General features: G+C 36.0%; 1 protein-coding gene across 13 annotated transcripts in view; it reads left to right on the forward strand.

The window, feature by feature from the left end:
* ERBIN (erbb2 interacting protein) overlaps window positions 1-15,134 on the forward strand; it is a 110,919-nt gene that overhangs the window by 19,526 nt on the left and 76,259 nt on the right. For 12 of the 13 annotated variants that reach the window (XR_005019455.1, XM_036848756.1, XM_036848758.1 and 9 more), the window contains exon 1: window positions 11,343-11,519. The exons of the other annotated variant lie outside the window; for it this stretch is intronic. Coding sequence is in view for 11 of the 12 variants with exons in the window: in XM_036848756.1 (XP_036704651.1) it covers window positions 11,484-11,519 (36 nt within the window). In the remaining variant the exon portion in view is untranslated. Of the gene's footprint in view, window positions 1-11,342; window positions 11,520-15,134 lie in introns of those variants that run through there. 13 annotated transcript variants of the gene reach the window in all.

Raw genomic sequence — 15,134 nt, forward strand, 5'->3', positions numbered from 1 at the left:
AGATTTAGCTAAGCTTCCTGGGAGCCAAGGTTCTCATTACCCTGAGTAAAGAAATACATCTCAAGTTCTCCAAAGGATTCAAAGATTTTCCTTGCATTAATTTCTAAATGATTTCTAAAATGTAAATTCCCTTATGTAAGAGCTGTTGAGTAATGAATGGACAGTATTGTTGACAGTAATTTAACAACACATTCCATGGCTCTCAGGCTCTTTTTTTAATATATATGTATTTTAATAAAAATAGGATGATATAATATACAAAAAACTCAGCAAAGATGGATCATACATGAGGATAGGCTAGTGTGTTTCAAAATATTATATATATTCATATATATCACACATATATGTATACACACACATATATATATATATATATTTTTTTTTTTGGTACTCTCACTTGATCTAAGGGTAAAATAGACATAGATGGAGACAGTATTTTTTATACTCCTCTAACCATCACTGTTCTAATTTGGAGTTTATCTAGCCGAGTAGCAGACAGTTTCAGGATTTTGCTTTCTAATGAAAGAATGGCATATCAGAATTCTATTTTGCTTATTGATGCTCTGGAAATCAGTTGAGAGAATGGTATGTTTATTGTCAGATTAAGAAAGTGATAAGTATTTATGTCTGACTAGCCAAGCATTCCTTCTCTACAGGGGTACTTGCTATTATAAAGCTTGTGGTTTCCTCAGGAGGCAGGTTTAGAGCTGTTAATAGGCACCTAATGCAAATGCTTTACTGAGACCACTAAAATACCAAAGAATATGGTACAGATGATTCTGGCTTAACAGATTTTCAAGATTTCCAAGTGTATAACCAATCACATGTGTGCTATAAAAAAAATCCTCATAGTCCCAGGAAATGTCAAATTTTGGGCAGCATGGTGTCCCAGTTTGCTTGAGTTAGCTTTAAAAAATTTTTTTTTCAGATAGTTAAGACTTAGAGTGAGGTATTATTTAAAACTAAGTGGTTGCATGTTGGAATATGAGTACCACTGACAGAGATTGTAAGTCTTCCAGTTCATCTGCATCCATTCTTTTTTTCATAATAAGTAAAACATCAGGACTAGTTGTTCTCTTTTAAAATATACTTTTTTTTTTTTTTTTCAGAGCAGTTTTAGGTTCACAGCCAAATTGAGCCTAAGGTACAGAGATTTCCTATATACAACGTTGTTCCCACATATGCATAGCCTCTCCTATTATCATCATCCCCCACTAGAGTGGTACGTTTGTTGCAGTTAGTGAACCTACATTGACACATAAGTATCACCCACAGTCCATAGTTTACATTTGGGTTCACTCTTGGTGTTGCACATTCTGTGGATTTGGACAAATGTATAATGGCATGTATTCGTCATTATAGTATCTTACAGAGTAGATTCACTGCCCTAAAAATCCTCTGTGCTCTGCCTGTTCATCCTCCTTCCACGCCCAACCCCTGGAAACCTCTGATCTATTCACTGTCTCCATAGTTTTCCCTTTTCTGGAATATCATGTGGTTGGAATCACATATGTGTGTATGTTTTTTTCAGGCTTCTTCTTCTTTGCAGTATGCATCTAAGGTTCCTCCATGGCTTGATAGCACATTTCTTCTTAACCTCTGAATATGTACCACAGTTTATTTATCCATTCACCTACTGAAGGACATCTTGATTGCTTTCAAGTAGTGGCAGTTATGAATAAAGCTGCTATAAACATACACCTGCAGGTTTTTTTTGTGGTCATAAGTTTCCAATTCCTTTGGATAAATACCAAAGAGCATGATTGCTGGATTGTATGGTAAGAGTACATTAAGTTTTGTAAGAAACTGCCAAGCTGTCTTCCAAAATGGCTGTACCATTTTGCATTTCCACCAGCACTGAATGAGAGTTTCACATCCTCACCAGCATTTGGTGTTGTCAGTGTTCCAGATTTTGGCCATTCTAATGGGTTTACAGTGATATCTTGTTTTAATTTGCATTTCCCTGATGACTTATGATGTGGAGCATCTTTTCATGTGCTTATTTGCCATCTGTATATCTTCTTTGGTGACGTGAGAGTGTTAGGATCTTCGCAATTTTTTAATTGGATTGTTTGTTTTCTTGTTGGGTTTTCAGAGTTCTTTGTGTACTTTGAATAACAGTCCTTTATCAGTTGTGTCTTTTGCAAATACAGTTCTCCCACATATGGGGGAGGGGGCGGGATTAGTTCGAGGACCCTCCCTTGTCCCAGGATAACAAAACCTGATGATGCTCAAGTCCCTTATGTAAAATGGCATAGTATTTGCATGTAACCAAGGCATATCTTCCCTATATACTTTATTTTTTATTTTTAAAAATTTATTTATTTATTTATTTTTAATCTTTGGCTGCGTTGGGTCTTCGTTGCTGTGCGCAGGCTTCTCTCTAGTTGCAGCGAGCAGGGGCTACTCTTCGTTGCGGTGCACGGGCTTCTCACTGCGGTGGCTTCTCTTGTTGCAGAGCATGGGCACTAGGCGTGCGGTCTTCAGTAGTTGTGGCATGCGGGCTCTAGAGCTCAGGCTTAGTAGTTGGTGGTGCACGGGCTTAGTTGCTCCATGGCATGTGGGATCTTCCCAGACCAGGGCTCGACCCCGTGTCATCTGCATTGGCAGGCGGATTCTCAACCACTGCACCACCAGGGAAGCCTTCCCCATGTACTTTAAATCACCTTGGGTTGTGCTCGCTTCGGCAGCACATATACTAAATCACCTTGGGTTACTTATAATACCTAATACAATGTAAATACTTTGTAAATTGTTGTAAGTATGATGAAAATACTATGTAAATTGTTTCCAGCTTGTGGCAAATTCAAGTTTTGCTTTTTGAAACTTTCTGGGATTTTTTGTCAAATTTTTAATTTTTTAAATTTTATTTATTTATTTATTTATTTATTTTTGGCTGTGTTGGGTCTTCGTTTCTGTGCATGGGCTTTCTCTAGTTGCGGCGAGTGGGGGCCACTCTTCATTGCGGTGCGCGGGCCTCTCGCTGTTGCGGCCTCTCTTGTTGCGGAGCACAGGCTCCAGACGCGCAGGCTCAGTAATTGTGGCTCACGGGCCTAGTTGCTCCGCGGCATGTGGGATCTTCCCAGACCAGGGCTCGAACCCGTGTCCCCTGCATTGGCAGGCAGACTCTCAACCACTGCGCCACCAGGGAAGCTTTTTTTTGATCCAAGTTTGGTTGAATCTGAGGATGCAGAACCTGTGAATATGGAGGGCCAGTTATATTTTCTGCCAGTCTGTTGCCTGCCATTCTCTTCACATTGCAGAACAGGTTTATAGTTTTAACAAAGTCTAGCTTATTATCAATTATTTCTTTCATGCATTGTGCCTTGGATGTTGTATCTAAAAAATCATCACCATACTCAAGGTCATCTAGGTTTTCTTCTATGTTGTCTTCTAGGAGTTTTATAGTTTCATGTTTTACATTTAGGCCTGTGATCAATTTTGATTTAATTTTAGTGACAGGTATAAGTTCTGTGTCTAGGTTCATTCCTTTGAATGTGATTGGTTGTTCTGGTACCATCTGTTGAAAAGACTGTCTTTGGTGCCATTGTATTGCCTTAAGGGCTATATTTTTTTAAATTGCATTGACTGTAATATTTTATGGATTTGCGGTCACCTTTTCTCGGAGAAAGGAAGGGGTCATTGTGAACTGGGAAGTTATTCTAATGGTGTCTATGTCATTTTTCCCTGTCATCCATTTTGGGATAGGTGGAATATCTCTGTTGAAATTTTAGAATTGTTTCCACCCATAGGCCATGGGGTTTTATTGCAAAAGACTCCCAAACTCATACATATGCCTATAAATGTTTTCTCAACAGGAATATTGAAAGTGTAATTATTATCATGTCGGTCCTTGATGTTTTTGGACCTAAGGTGTCCTTTCATTCATTGAGAATCGTTGATGATATGGAACACTGTTATACTTGGAGCTTTAAGACTTGCCTCTTGTTTGTCCTGTGATCTTTGTTTATATTTAAATGTGTATATAATAGCTAATTTAGAGGGATGTCAGAGTTCAGTATGTGAATGAATTTGGCACAAAGCACCTGGCAGTTCTTAGCTGTTCTCACAACATTTTCCCACTTCCTTTTCTACAGAGAATTTTAAAGAAATTCGTTACTTAAAAAAAGTACTTTCAAAAGTAATGTTTGACAAATTAAGGCTAATTCCACACATTGTCTATCAGATAAGCACAAGAGGATTTAGGTATAGGTGGGACATTTAGAAGTAGAAGCAGCTTAAAATTTGGGTTTGCTTCTCTTCGTCTCTACATATATAATGCTATTTTACTTAAAAAATAAATGTCTTCAGCCCTAAGAGATTTTTAGAATGAGTTAATAAAATTATAAATATACTTAAAATTTAGAATGAGTTAATAAAATTATAAATATACCTAAGATATTAATCTGAATCCTTCTAAAAGTGAAACTTTTTATACATAAGACTTTGATCAAGTGGTGGTATTTTTAAGCTTTTACTTATAAGTGTTAATTAAGCTTTTAAAATCCTTCTGTAACAAGGTGTTAAGATCTGGCTTTCTTTGGAAGGTTTGTGGTGTTTATAATCATAATTAGGCTAAGTTAACCTCAAAACAAACACATTAGCTGTACAGAAAAATGATTTCAAACCTGCCTCTCGTGTGTGTGTGTGTGTGTGTGTGTGCGCGCACACGCGCGCGCACGTGCGCGCGCACATGCTCATTTGCTGGTTTCTACCTTTTTCTGCTCTTTGCTCGTGGTTCCTTCTCTATAGCTCCTTTTCTCTTGAACTTAGGAAATACTGTAAGGAAATTTACCTTAAGAAATTAGGGCCTTGTCTTCACCAGGTGGATTTGCATTTTAATAGAGGTTGTTTGGAGAGTGTCCAAAATAAATAATGGTGGAATTTCAAGCACTAGGGCACTTGTGTCCAGGATTTGCAAATCAGGTCATGCTTTTCAACAGCTTTGGCTCAGTTTCTAGGGCACTGTACACGCTGCATAAAAACATTTTATTTATAGACAGCTTCATTTAAAACGCCACTTAAAGAACAAAGAAGTAATTAGCATATTGAAGTGTCAGGTGGAAAGGAGGAGTCTGTGGTAAGGTAAAGGGCCTCACCTGAGCAAAGGATTTGGCTCAGTAAAGTTGTAAAACTTTAGTTGGGATTAGATTATGGGGTTGCGTATAAGTAACTTATTTTAAGGTTTTAAAGGGAGAAGGAAGGTGGTAAAATAAATTGAAATGAAAAGTCAGGTGCTAACTGAATGGGATTAGGAAATCAGTTTGGAATCTTTTGTATTAATACATCATAGTGGCATTAACCAGTGTCCTGATATTTTTTCTTTTTTTTAAGCTATTTTTCCATCGAGCTCTAATTCACATACAATAAAGTTCACCTGTTTAAAGTGTACAATCCAGTAATTTTTAGTAGATTTACAGGGCCCTGCAACCATCATCATCATCTGAGTCCAAAAAATCTCATCATTTCCCCAAACTCCATACCCATGAGCAGTCACTCCTGTTTCCCACTGCCCCTAGACCCTGAACCACTAATCTGCTTTCTGTTTCTATAAATTTGCCTGTTTGAGACATTTCATAAAAATGGAATCGTACAGTATATGGCCTTTCGTGTCTGGCTTCTTTACCATAGCATAAAGTTTCCACGGTTCATCCATGTTGTATCCTTTATCAGTAGTTCATCTCTTTATATAGCTGAATAATACGCATTTCATTGTATGGATATAAAACATTTTGTTTCTCCATTCATTAGTTGATAGATATTAGATTGTTTCTACTTTTTGGCCACTATGGATAATGCTGCTATGAACATTAGTTACAAGTTTTTCTGAAAGCAGGTGTTTTCAGTCCTCTTGGTTTTATACCTAGGAGTGGAATTGATGGGTCATATGGTAACTATGTTTAACTTTTTGGAGGAACTGCCAAATTGTTTTTCAAAAGTGACTAAAACAATTTACATTTACATCAGCAATGTATGAGGGTTTCAATTTCTCCACATCTGTCCTGATACCTACCTTTTTTATTGTAACCATCCCTAGTTGGTATAAAATTTTATCTCTTTGTGGTTTTGATTTATATTTTCCTAATGACTGATGATGTTGATCATCTTTTTATGTGCTTATTGGCCATTGGTATTTCTTTGGAGAAATGCCTCTTCAAACCTTTGCCCATTGTTAAGTTTTGTTATTTGTCTTTTTAGTGAAAGTGAGCCCCAGCGATTTCTCTGCTGTGGGAGGCCATCTAGACCAGAAAGCAAGCATGGGCTTGTGGTTTGGGAAAGTTAATGTCCATAGAAGCAGTCCTTAACTAGTGGGAGACAGGAGCAGATGGATAACAGCTTGCCTCTCATCCTATAGGCAGACAGTTCTGAGACCTCCTGTGCGCCTGTCTCAGGGAGTTTAAGTAGAATGAACCCCAGTTGTCCTTAGGGATGACTTTGATGATATACCATTTCTTATATTGGCTTTTCCTCCATATCTCATACTCTCCCTGCTCCCTCAGGTCATTTCTTAGACAGACGATCTGCATTCAAGTCTTTACCTCAGCCTTTGTTTTTGAGAGAACCCAAACTAAGACAGGTGTCGGTAGAGTACTTAGTATTGAAAGAGTTGATAATATTTCAAGATTTGAAACTGGATGATTACCAAAGGTATGAGTATAGATAGAGAAGAGGGCCAACATCTGTATTCTCAGTCACTATAATGTGTTAAGAGGTTGACATAAAGTGCAGCAATTAGCAAAGGAGACTGAGGTCTGGCCAGTGGCGTAGGAACAAAATCAGGAGGATGTGGTGTCTTGGAAGCTAAGTGAAGAAAATGGGTAAAGTAGTGGGGAGTAATGCTACTACTAAGTCAAGTGAGAGATGAACTTAGAATTGTCTGTTGGATTTGGCAATAGGTAGGCCATTAATGATCTAGGAAGAACAGTTTCCATTGAAGTGATTGGGACAAAAATGTGATTGGAGTGGGTTTGAGAACTGTTGATGAAATAATTGAAGTCAGTGCATATAGACAACTTGTTTGGAATTTTGCTGTAAAAGGGAGCAGAGAAATGGGTTAGTAACTGGAGAGATATCCTCAGGAGAGGTCCTTTTTAAGATGGGAGGAAAAATAACACCTACTCGGTGTCTTATATTTCTGCATGTGATCAAAATCAGTTGTTCCTTAGAATATCTTAGAGAACTAGGGTTCTCCTTGGTTTATTTGAGCATCTTGTTCTGTACCCATCAAGGCTCCCCAAATCATGTGTAATGAGTTCAAGGAGGAAAAGAAGTTGTTATAAGTCATTAGCAGAAACTAAGAAGATTGGGATTTACTCTGGCATAGAGATGAATACTAGGAAGTAAAGAGAAATAAGGGAATACACACGAAGAAATTAGTCCTGCCACTGGATTGTGTTATGGGAATAGTTTAGAATCCGGTCAAGACTGTATGAGAAAGTATTTCTAAGTTTGAAATAATGCCAAGATTTAATTTCTTACCATGTTAAATAAGCACAACATCATTGTGAATATATGTTTGTGATGCATATTGCCAACAAACGTCTCTTTGCACAGCTTTATTGACTTATTGTTGAAGATAACAGAACGAACTCTGTGTTAGAAAAAGTTGAAATTTACTCACAGACCTTCAGTATTCCTTTTTGGCACAGTTTCACCTTCTCTGAGTTTGGTTATGAGCCATACTGAGCTGCTTTCTTTCCTCATTCTCCCTCCGCTTCCTCCCTCTGATTATAGAATGATCTAATGTTAGGTTTTCAGAGTTAAATAAACCAATTCTAGCTGGGATGTTTGCATTTGTAGTCTTATTTCTAATTGTGGAATGAAAGATTTTTCTGTAAAAATAATTAGGCCCTCTTTTTGTTCCATAAATTGTCATTCCTTCTAAACTGAGATGGAGGAGAATTCTGAAGTTTTTTCTTCTACCTTGACCAAGTTTGTTTCACAAAGGGGTGAGTCAGACTGGCTATCTTCCATGGGAGTATCTTTTCTATAAAGAGAACTGTTTTATCTACCCTGGAAATCTCCTAGTATTTCTTTTTGTTTGTTTGTTTGTTTTTTCCCCAGAAATTTTATTGCACTTTCTCCTAGTATTTCTGCTTCTAGTTAGCATATAGGAAGGCACAAAAATTTTTTGGTCCCCTGGTAAGAATAAGAAAAACCTGTAAAGAATAAAAATCACACTTAAAAAAAAAAAATAGAGCTAGCAAAAAATCAGTGGAATCAAGGAAGCCTTAGTGAACTGATTTCCATAGGTACATGAACCTCTCATAGGTGAGTCAAGAGTGTGGCAGTTTCCCAACCAGATTTCAGTATAGGATGAAGCAGGACTTACCATAAATGGAAAGACTGAAGGGATGAATATAAATCATCCAGTCCTCAGGTGACAGTGTGGGCTTTTGTGAAGGGATAGGAATCTGACAGAGCCCCAAAGGCAAAATTAAATCATTAAACCTGATAATTTTATCCACCTTGAATTTTGCCATAAAGAGGAGTAGAGGCTTAGTTGAAAAAAACCTATAGAAATGTATAGTTCTGCAAATTCTAATGGTTCTTGAATTATGGGACACTGCTGGGGTTGAATCTAAAGGTAAACCGAACCAAAAATATCTGGAATTGCAGCCCAAATTCTTCCTATCTCAAATTTTGACAAGATCAAAAAGATATGGCTGTGGTTGGAGATGGGAAGTTGGGGGTTGAATTGATCACAGAAGAATTCACTCTAATTAAAGCTGCAGCCAGTCCCAGCTCAAATTGGTTCTACTAGGAATCTGAATTATCATTCATCCTAACTGAGAGAAGAGCATAGACTCTCTGGGTAATAAGTAAAACTTAACAATATTACATTCAGTTCTCAACTGTTATTTTATAAAAAGCATCTAGAATACTGTGAAAAATTATGAAATATACAAAGAAAAAGGAAAATATGATTGTATAATTAAGAGAAAACAGTTAACAAAACCAGACTTATTAGATGACCCAGAGTTAGGAGTCAATGAGTTAGGAGACAATGATTTTAAAACAATTTACAGGATAACATGTGAGGGGTTGAGTATTTCAGGAGAGTATTGGGAACTTTGTACCAACACCAGATGTTTTCTAGAACTGAAAAATGCAGTATCTTTTAAAAAAACTGTTCAAATGGGCTTGATAGTAGTAAGAAATAGACTAAGAAATGGTGAATGTGTGAATAAATATGAAAGTCTATTTTCTGGTTTTTAAATTTATATAAATGACAGTTGAATAGTGTAAAACAAAAAAAAATTGTGGGATTTATAATATGTAGAAGTAAAATTTATGACAATAGCATGAAATATGAGCGAGAGTAGACATAAATAAATTATACTCTTACATTTGTTACATCATATATAAAATTACATAGTATAATTAGAATAGTATAATATTATTTGATGGTGGACTATGATGAATTAAGAATACATACTGTACATTCCTAGAGCAACCACAAAATATATATGTATAGCTTAAAGTCCATAAAATGAGATAATATAGGAAAAAAATAACTATATTTGAAGGCAGGAAAAAAAGGAACAAAGAACAAATAAAAAATAAATAGTAATGTAATAAACTTAAATCACACCGGTAATTATATTAAATATAAATGGTCTAAGCCTACCATCAATACATAGAAATTGTCAGATTGGATAAAATAGTAAGACCCAACTATATGCTTCATACAAATAGGCACTTTAAAGACAAATTTGGTTAAAAGTAATAGTTGGAAAAATATACATTAACACTTATCAAAAGAAAGTTCCTATGGCTATAGTGATATCAGGCAAACTATACTTCAAGACAAGGATTATTAGCAGAGAGAAAGGACATTTTATATGTTAAAAGGATCCATTCCTCAGAAGGTACAAGAACCCCAAATGTGTATTTATTGATACTTTATAAGAGATTCAAAATACATGAAATAAAAATTGACAGAAATAAAACATATTTACACTTACGGTTAGAGATTTCAGTACTTTTCAGTAATTAGTAGAAAAAGAATGCCATAAATTAGTAAGGGTACAGAAGATTTGCACACCACTCTCAATCAATTTAACCTGACATTTTTTGAACACTAAACCCAAGAGATGCAGAATGTGACATTTAAATATACATGAAACACTCACCTCGGTAGATCTCATGTGGGCTGTCAAAACTTCAACATGTTGTGAAGACTTGAAATCATAATATTATTTTCTCTGATTACAGTGGAATTAAATTAGAAATCAGTAACAAAATGAGGTTTAGTAGAGCCCTGAATTTTTTTTTTTTTTTTTTTTTTTTTGGCTGTACCACGCGGCTTGTGGGATCTTAGTTCTTCAACCAGGGATTGAACCTGGGCCCTCGGCAGTGAGAGCTCCAAGTCCTAACAACTGGACTGCCAGGGAATTCCCAATCCCTGAATGTTTTGAAATTAAGATGATTCTGAATAACTCATGGGTAAAATAATAAATCAAATGGGAAGTTAGCATTTTAAACAAATTCAACAAAAAGACAACATATCAAATTTTATGAAGTGCATCTCAGAATTTATAGCTTTAAATCTTGAAGAATAAAGTATTAGAATCAATTACTTAATAAGCTTTACCCTAAGAGTCAGAAAAAGAGAGACAAATTCAAAATAAATAAAAGGCTGAAAAAATAGAGAAAAGTGAAATCAGGGAAATGGAAAATGTCCCATCAGTAAATGAACAAATTATGAAGTTTTCTCTTTGAAAAAATCAATACAGTTGGTAAACTTAAGCTTAAAACTACAACAATTTATATAGCTCTTGAATTTGTGAATCAGCGTGTGGTCTTTTATCCTACAAAGAATTACAGCATCATGTCCTCAGGGCTGCATTCAAGGAAGGTAAAAGCAGAAGTTGTAAATCTTCGTGAGGCATAGGCACTGTTACTTGCCTAACTTCTGCCACATTGAGTTGGTATAAGCAAGTCACAGTTCAGCCCAAATTCAAGGATTGGGGAAATAGACTCTGCATCTCTTGATCTTAGGTGGTATAAAACATCGTGGCCATGTTTCTTAAGTTACGCTGGTTAAATCAGAAACAGTAAAGTCTGAGGTTTTACCCTACTTACAAGTTAAAATGTTAACTTGCCAGAAAACACAAGACTTCTAGACCAGAAACAAAGGGTTTATTACTCCCTGAAAAAGCAGCAACCAGGGCAATATTTTGTGTCAGTTACCCGAGCCTAAATCTTCATAGAGCTTCACAGTGAGGGTCAGATGGTGCCTGCACAGATAGTAGTGTGCATTACAGAAGGGGAACCCCAAATTAGGAAACTCTGATCTTTCATAGGACCACTGATGACCTGTCTATCCTTCTCCTCAGGAGAGTGAGAGAGAGAAACCTTATTTTTACTCTGGAATTTAAACAAATCGTCTCTGGAGAGAGGACACTGAACTGTCTCAGTGTTGCTGAGTGTTATTATCTGGAATGTATCCTTGTATAAACATCTTAAATTGGCTGTAAATGACATTGCTCAGTGGACCCAGACCATGCAGAAATGTGAGATGTTCATGGAGAATTGTTTTCTAATATAGTATATCCTCTTGTACAATAATTTGCAATCCTCCCATATACAAAATTCGTCACTCTTTTCTCCAAAAGCCTTATCCCACTAGAGTGTCATGTAAGGCTTGAGTCCAGTATCTTATCACCTTACTGAGTTCCAAGTACAGATGAGGCTCTGCTATGCCATTTTGTAATTAGAGAAATGCAAAACACAAATACAGCGAGCTACTTGTCCGCACCTACTACATAGGTTAATATTAAGAAAGACAGAATATCGAGTGTTGGTGAGGATTTAATTGGAACTCTGGGAGTGTTAAGTGATAAAACCAGTTTGTAAAATGACTTGTTTGTTTATTCCTTTTTTTTTTTTTAATAAAATTAAACATGCTTATAGACTTTGATCTAGCAATTTCACTCCCATATTTACCCACAAGAACTGAAGCCTGCATTCTCCTAATATTTGTACACAAATGTCATAGCACTCTTATTTAGGATAGGTTGCCTTGGCCAGGGTGTTGACTGGAAAGTAGCACATGGGAACTTTCTGGGGTGATAGAAAGATTTTATATCTTGGTTGCTGTTGGTTATATGGATGTATGCATTGCCAAACTGTACTCTAAAGGTCTTTTTTATTATGTAAGTTATTTGTAAAAATATAAAGTGGAAGTTTATGCAAATGTGGGAACTCTGTGTAACTTCAGTATGTATGTCAACTATTTTATTCCACATTAAGATTTTTTTGGGGGCATATTTAGGCTAACCATGGTTTGATGTGAAAGTTTGATTAACAGTGCTGACGTTGAAGAAGCTCTCAGCTTTCTACTGAATCAGAATTAGGCTAGCAGGGGTCAGACAGCAGCATTGACCTTGTAAGTGTGAAATTTAGCTATTTCACCAGCCTCCTTTCCTCATTTCTTGCTGTATATGTTGTAGGCATAGCACATTTTATACGTTCAGTTATTTTTGTCTTTCAGAATCAAATGCTCCTATACAGCATTTGTTTTTTTCATTACATAGGTTTTTTTACGTTTTTATTTTTGCTCTTTTGCATATAACTATTTTCATTGTTTACTATTCATGTACTTACCGGTAATGGGTTAATAATGTCCATAAAATGCCTCAGAATTAAGCACAGGTTGTACCAAATACAGATTAGCAAATACTGTGATAGCCATGATTAAACTAAAATGATCTTACACAACCACTAAATACCATCTAATGGCTATGGGCATGCCTGAGGAGCCTTTGTTGTGCATTTCAACTTCTGAACTCATTTAAAAAGATGGTTCCAACATAAGATTTCTCTTAAATCTAGCCAAGTATAACTTGTGATCTCTTCAGATCCATAGGGAAGTATAACATACTGTATTTTAGAAAACCTTTATAGTGATTTCACTTTTCAGTTGGTACAGTAATCCCCCAAATGAGAGTTTATCAAAAAAGGATGGAAAGGGGAAAAGATGGTGGTTTGAGTATAGATGAAATAATATTGACTATGGGTTGATTATTGTTGAAACTGTTAGAAAAAAGTATCACATCAGCATTTTGTGTATGATAAAGAATCTTGAGTTTTATATCTCATCTCCTAAATCAGAATCTCTAGGGAGAAGCTACGGTAATCTGTAGCAGTTTAAAAAATACCCTAAGTGAATTTCGTTTAGCTAGTTGTACCATGGCACCTGAGGTTTCTTTTGTTTTGTTCTCCTCCTCATGAGCAGCTTTTTTTTTTGAAACTGGTGGGAAACTTTGTTAGGATGGTCTATGAATGGTTTTCCAAATCTCTTTATAAAAATGTATCTCTTTCTCTTACTAGATTATTCGCATCTGGCTACAAATCCACTGCTGTGACTCTTGATTCACATTCTGCTCTCTCTACTGCTCTATTTTTCCAATGTCTTTTTTAGCTAAACTACCTGAGTTGCCTGTATTTGCTATGTCAGATTATCCTCTTCCTATTTCTTGAATCCCCTCCAAACAGTGTTTTGTCTCTACCACTGCCCAGTAAGATAATCAATGACCTTTACATTATTACACAGTGACAAAGTTCTTACTAACATAGTTGATAACTTCCTCCTTGAAACATTTTTTTCCATTTAGCTTTTAGGATATCACACTTTGGGTGGGTGGTTGGGGGGTAGTTTCTCTTGACTCACTGACTGCTTCTCTTCAATGTTCTATTTCTGGTTCTATTTCTTCTTTATGACCTATTTTTATAATATCTCAGGGCTCAATCATTGAATCTGTTTTCTTCCCTCCCTTCCTTCCTTCCCTTCTTTTCTTTCTTTCTTGAATCTGTACTCTTTTGTCCACATTCATGCCCTTGATTCTTTCATCTAATTTCATTACTTTAAATATTATCTCTAAACAGATAACTTACAAATTTATATCCTTAGTTTGGATTTCTCCCCACATCTCTGAATACCCATATCCAACTGCCTATGTAGGATCGCAGTAGGACAGCTTTCAGGTATTTCAAGCTAAAGTCTCTAAACACAAACTTCCTTCTCTCTTCTCTCTAACCTGCTCCTTCTGTAGCCTTATTCCATCTCAGTTCATTGGCAATGCCATTTTACCAGACTACTATGTATATGGGAGTACCTTGAGGGACAAATTAAGTGGCCATCTTTGCTTGATATATGCAAAGGTATTTTTTGTGGCATGTACTATGGGTGGAATTTGTGGAGAAGGTTAAACAGCTCAGCAGTCCTAAACAATTTAGCATAGAGACATATAGCCCAATATATTTAAAGTGACCCTGTAAATTCTGAAACACATACTTATTAATAACTTTAAAAAAAGATTATTTATGATGTATATACGTTAATGCTGTTATTTTGGGTTTTGGGCTGTCTTATTTTGGAATGTGTTGGTTACAGGTACAGAAAACCAACCTAGCAATGGTTTAAACAAATAGGGGTTTAGTCTTCTTATAAACCAAGAAATCCAGATATTTCTGTAGTTCAGCTACTCAACTGTGCTATTAGAGACCCCCAGCTTGTTTTGTCTTTCTACTCTGTCAGCCTTTTTGGTAGCTTTTTAATCCTCATGCTTGTTGACTCATGGTCATAAGATAGTAGTAGACATGTTCACATCTGTCCCTGGATAAGGAAAGCAAATGTTTTTCCAGGACCAACCCCCATCCCACCCCCAAAGTAGACTTCTAAGTATATGTCATTGATCTTAACTGTGTCATCCATTACCTGTTCACCCTTCTTGGAAAGCTCACAAGTGGGTTTTTAGCTGGGTCCATTACCACCCTGAATAAGGAAAATTCTGGAAAGGGGGAAAAAACTGATAAGCAATTAACAGTGTCTGCTACATAGAACCATCAAAAATTACTAAATTTAAATATAATTGGTGATTAGAGTTTATTTGCTTGGGAAAACTTTATTAATTTTCAGTAAGCGCAAATAAATGGGGTTTTAATGGTAGATAGGGAGGTATTTATTATTTGATATAGATGAGGGCTCTCAATAGTTTATAAATGTATTATGAACAGTAAATCCAGTGACTGGTTGAGAAGGTAGCTATGTATTTAGAAGTTAGCAAATTTGTGTGTGTCAGTTTATGGGGCTGAATTATTGAGAATTTTAATTTACATTTTGAGGT

The sequence above is a fragment of the Balaenoptera musculus genome, chromosome 3, assembly GCF_009873245.2.
Source record: "Balaenoptera musculus isolate JJ_BM4_2016_0621 chromosome 3, mBalMus1.pri.v3, whole genome shotgun sequence".
Classification (NCBI taxonomy): domain Eukaryota; kingdom Metazoa; phylum Chordata; class Mammalia; order Artiodactyla; family Balaenopteridae; genus Balaenoptera; species Balaenoptera musculus.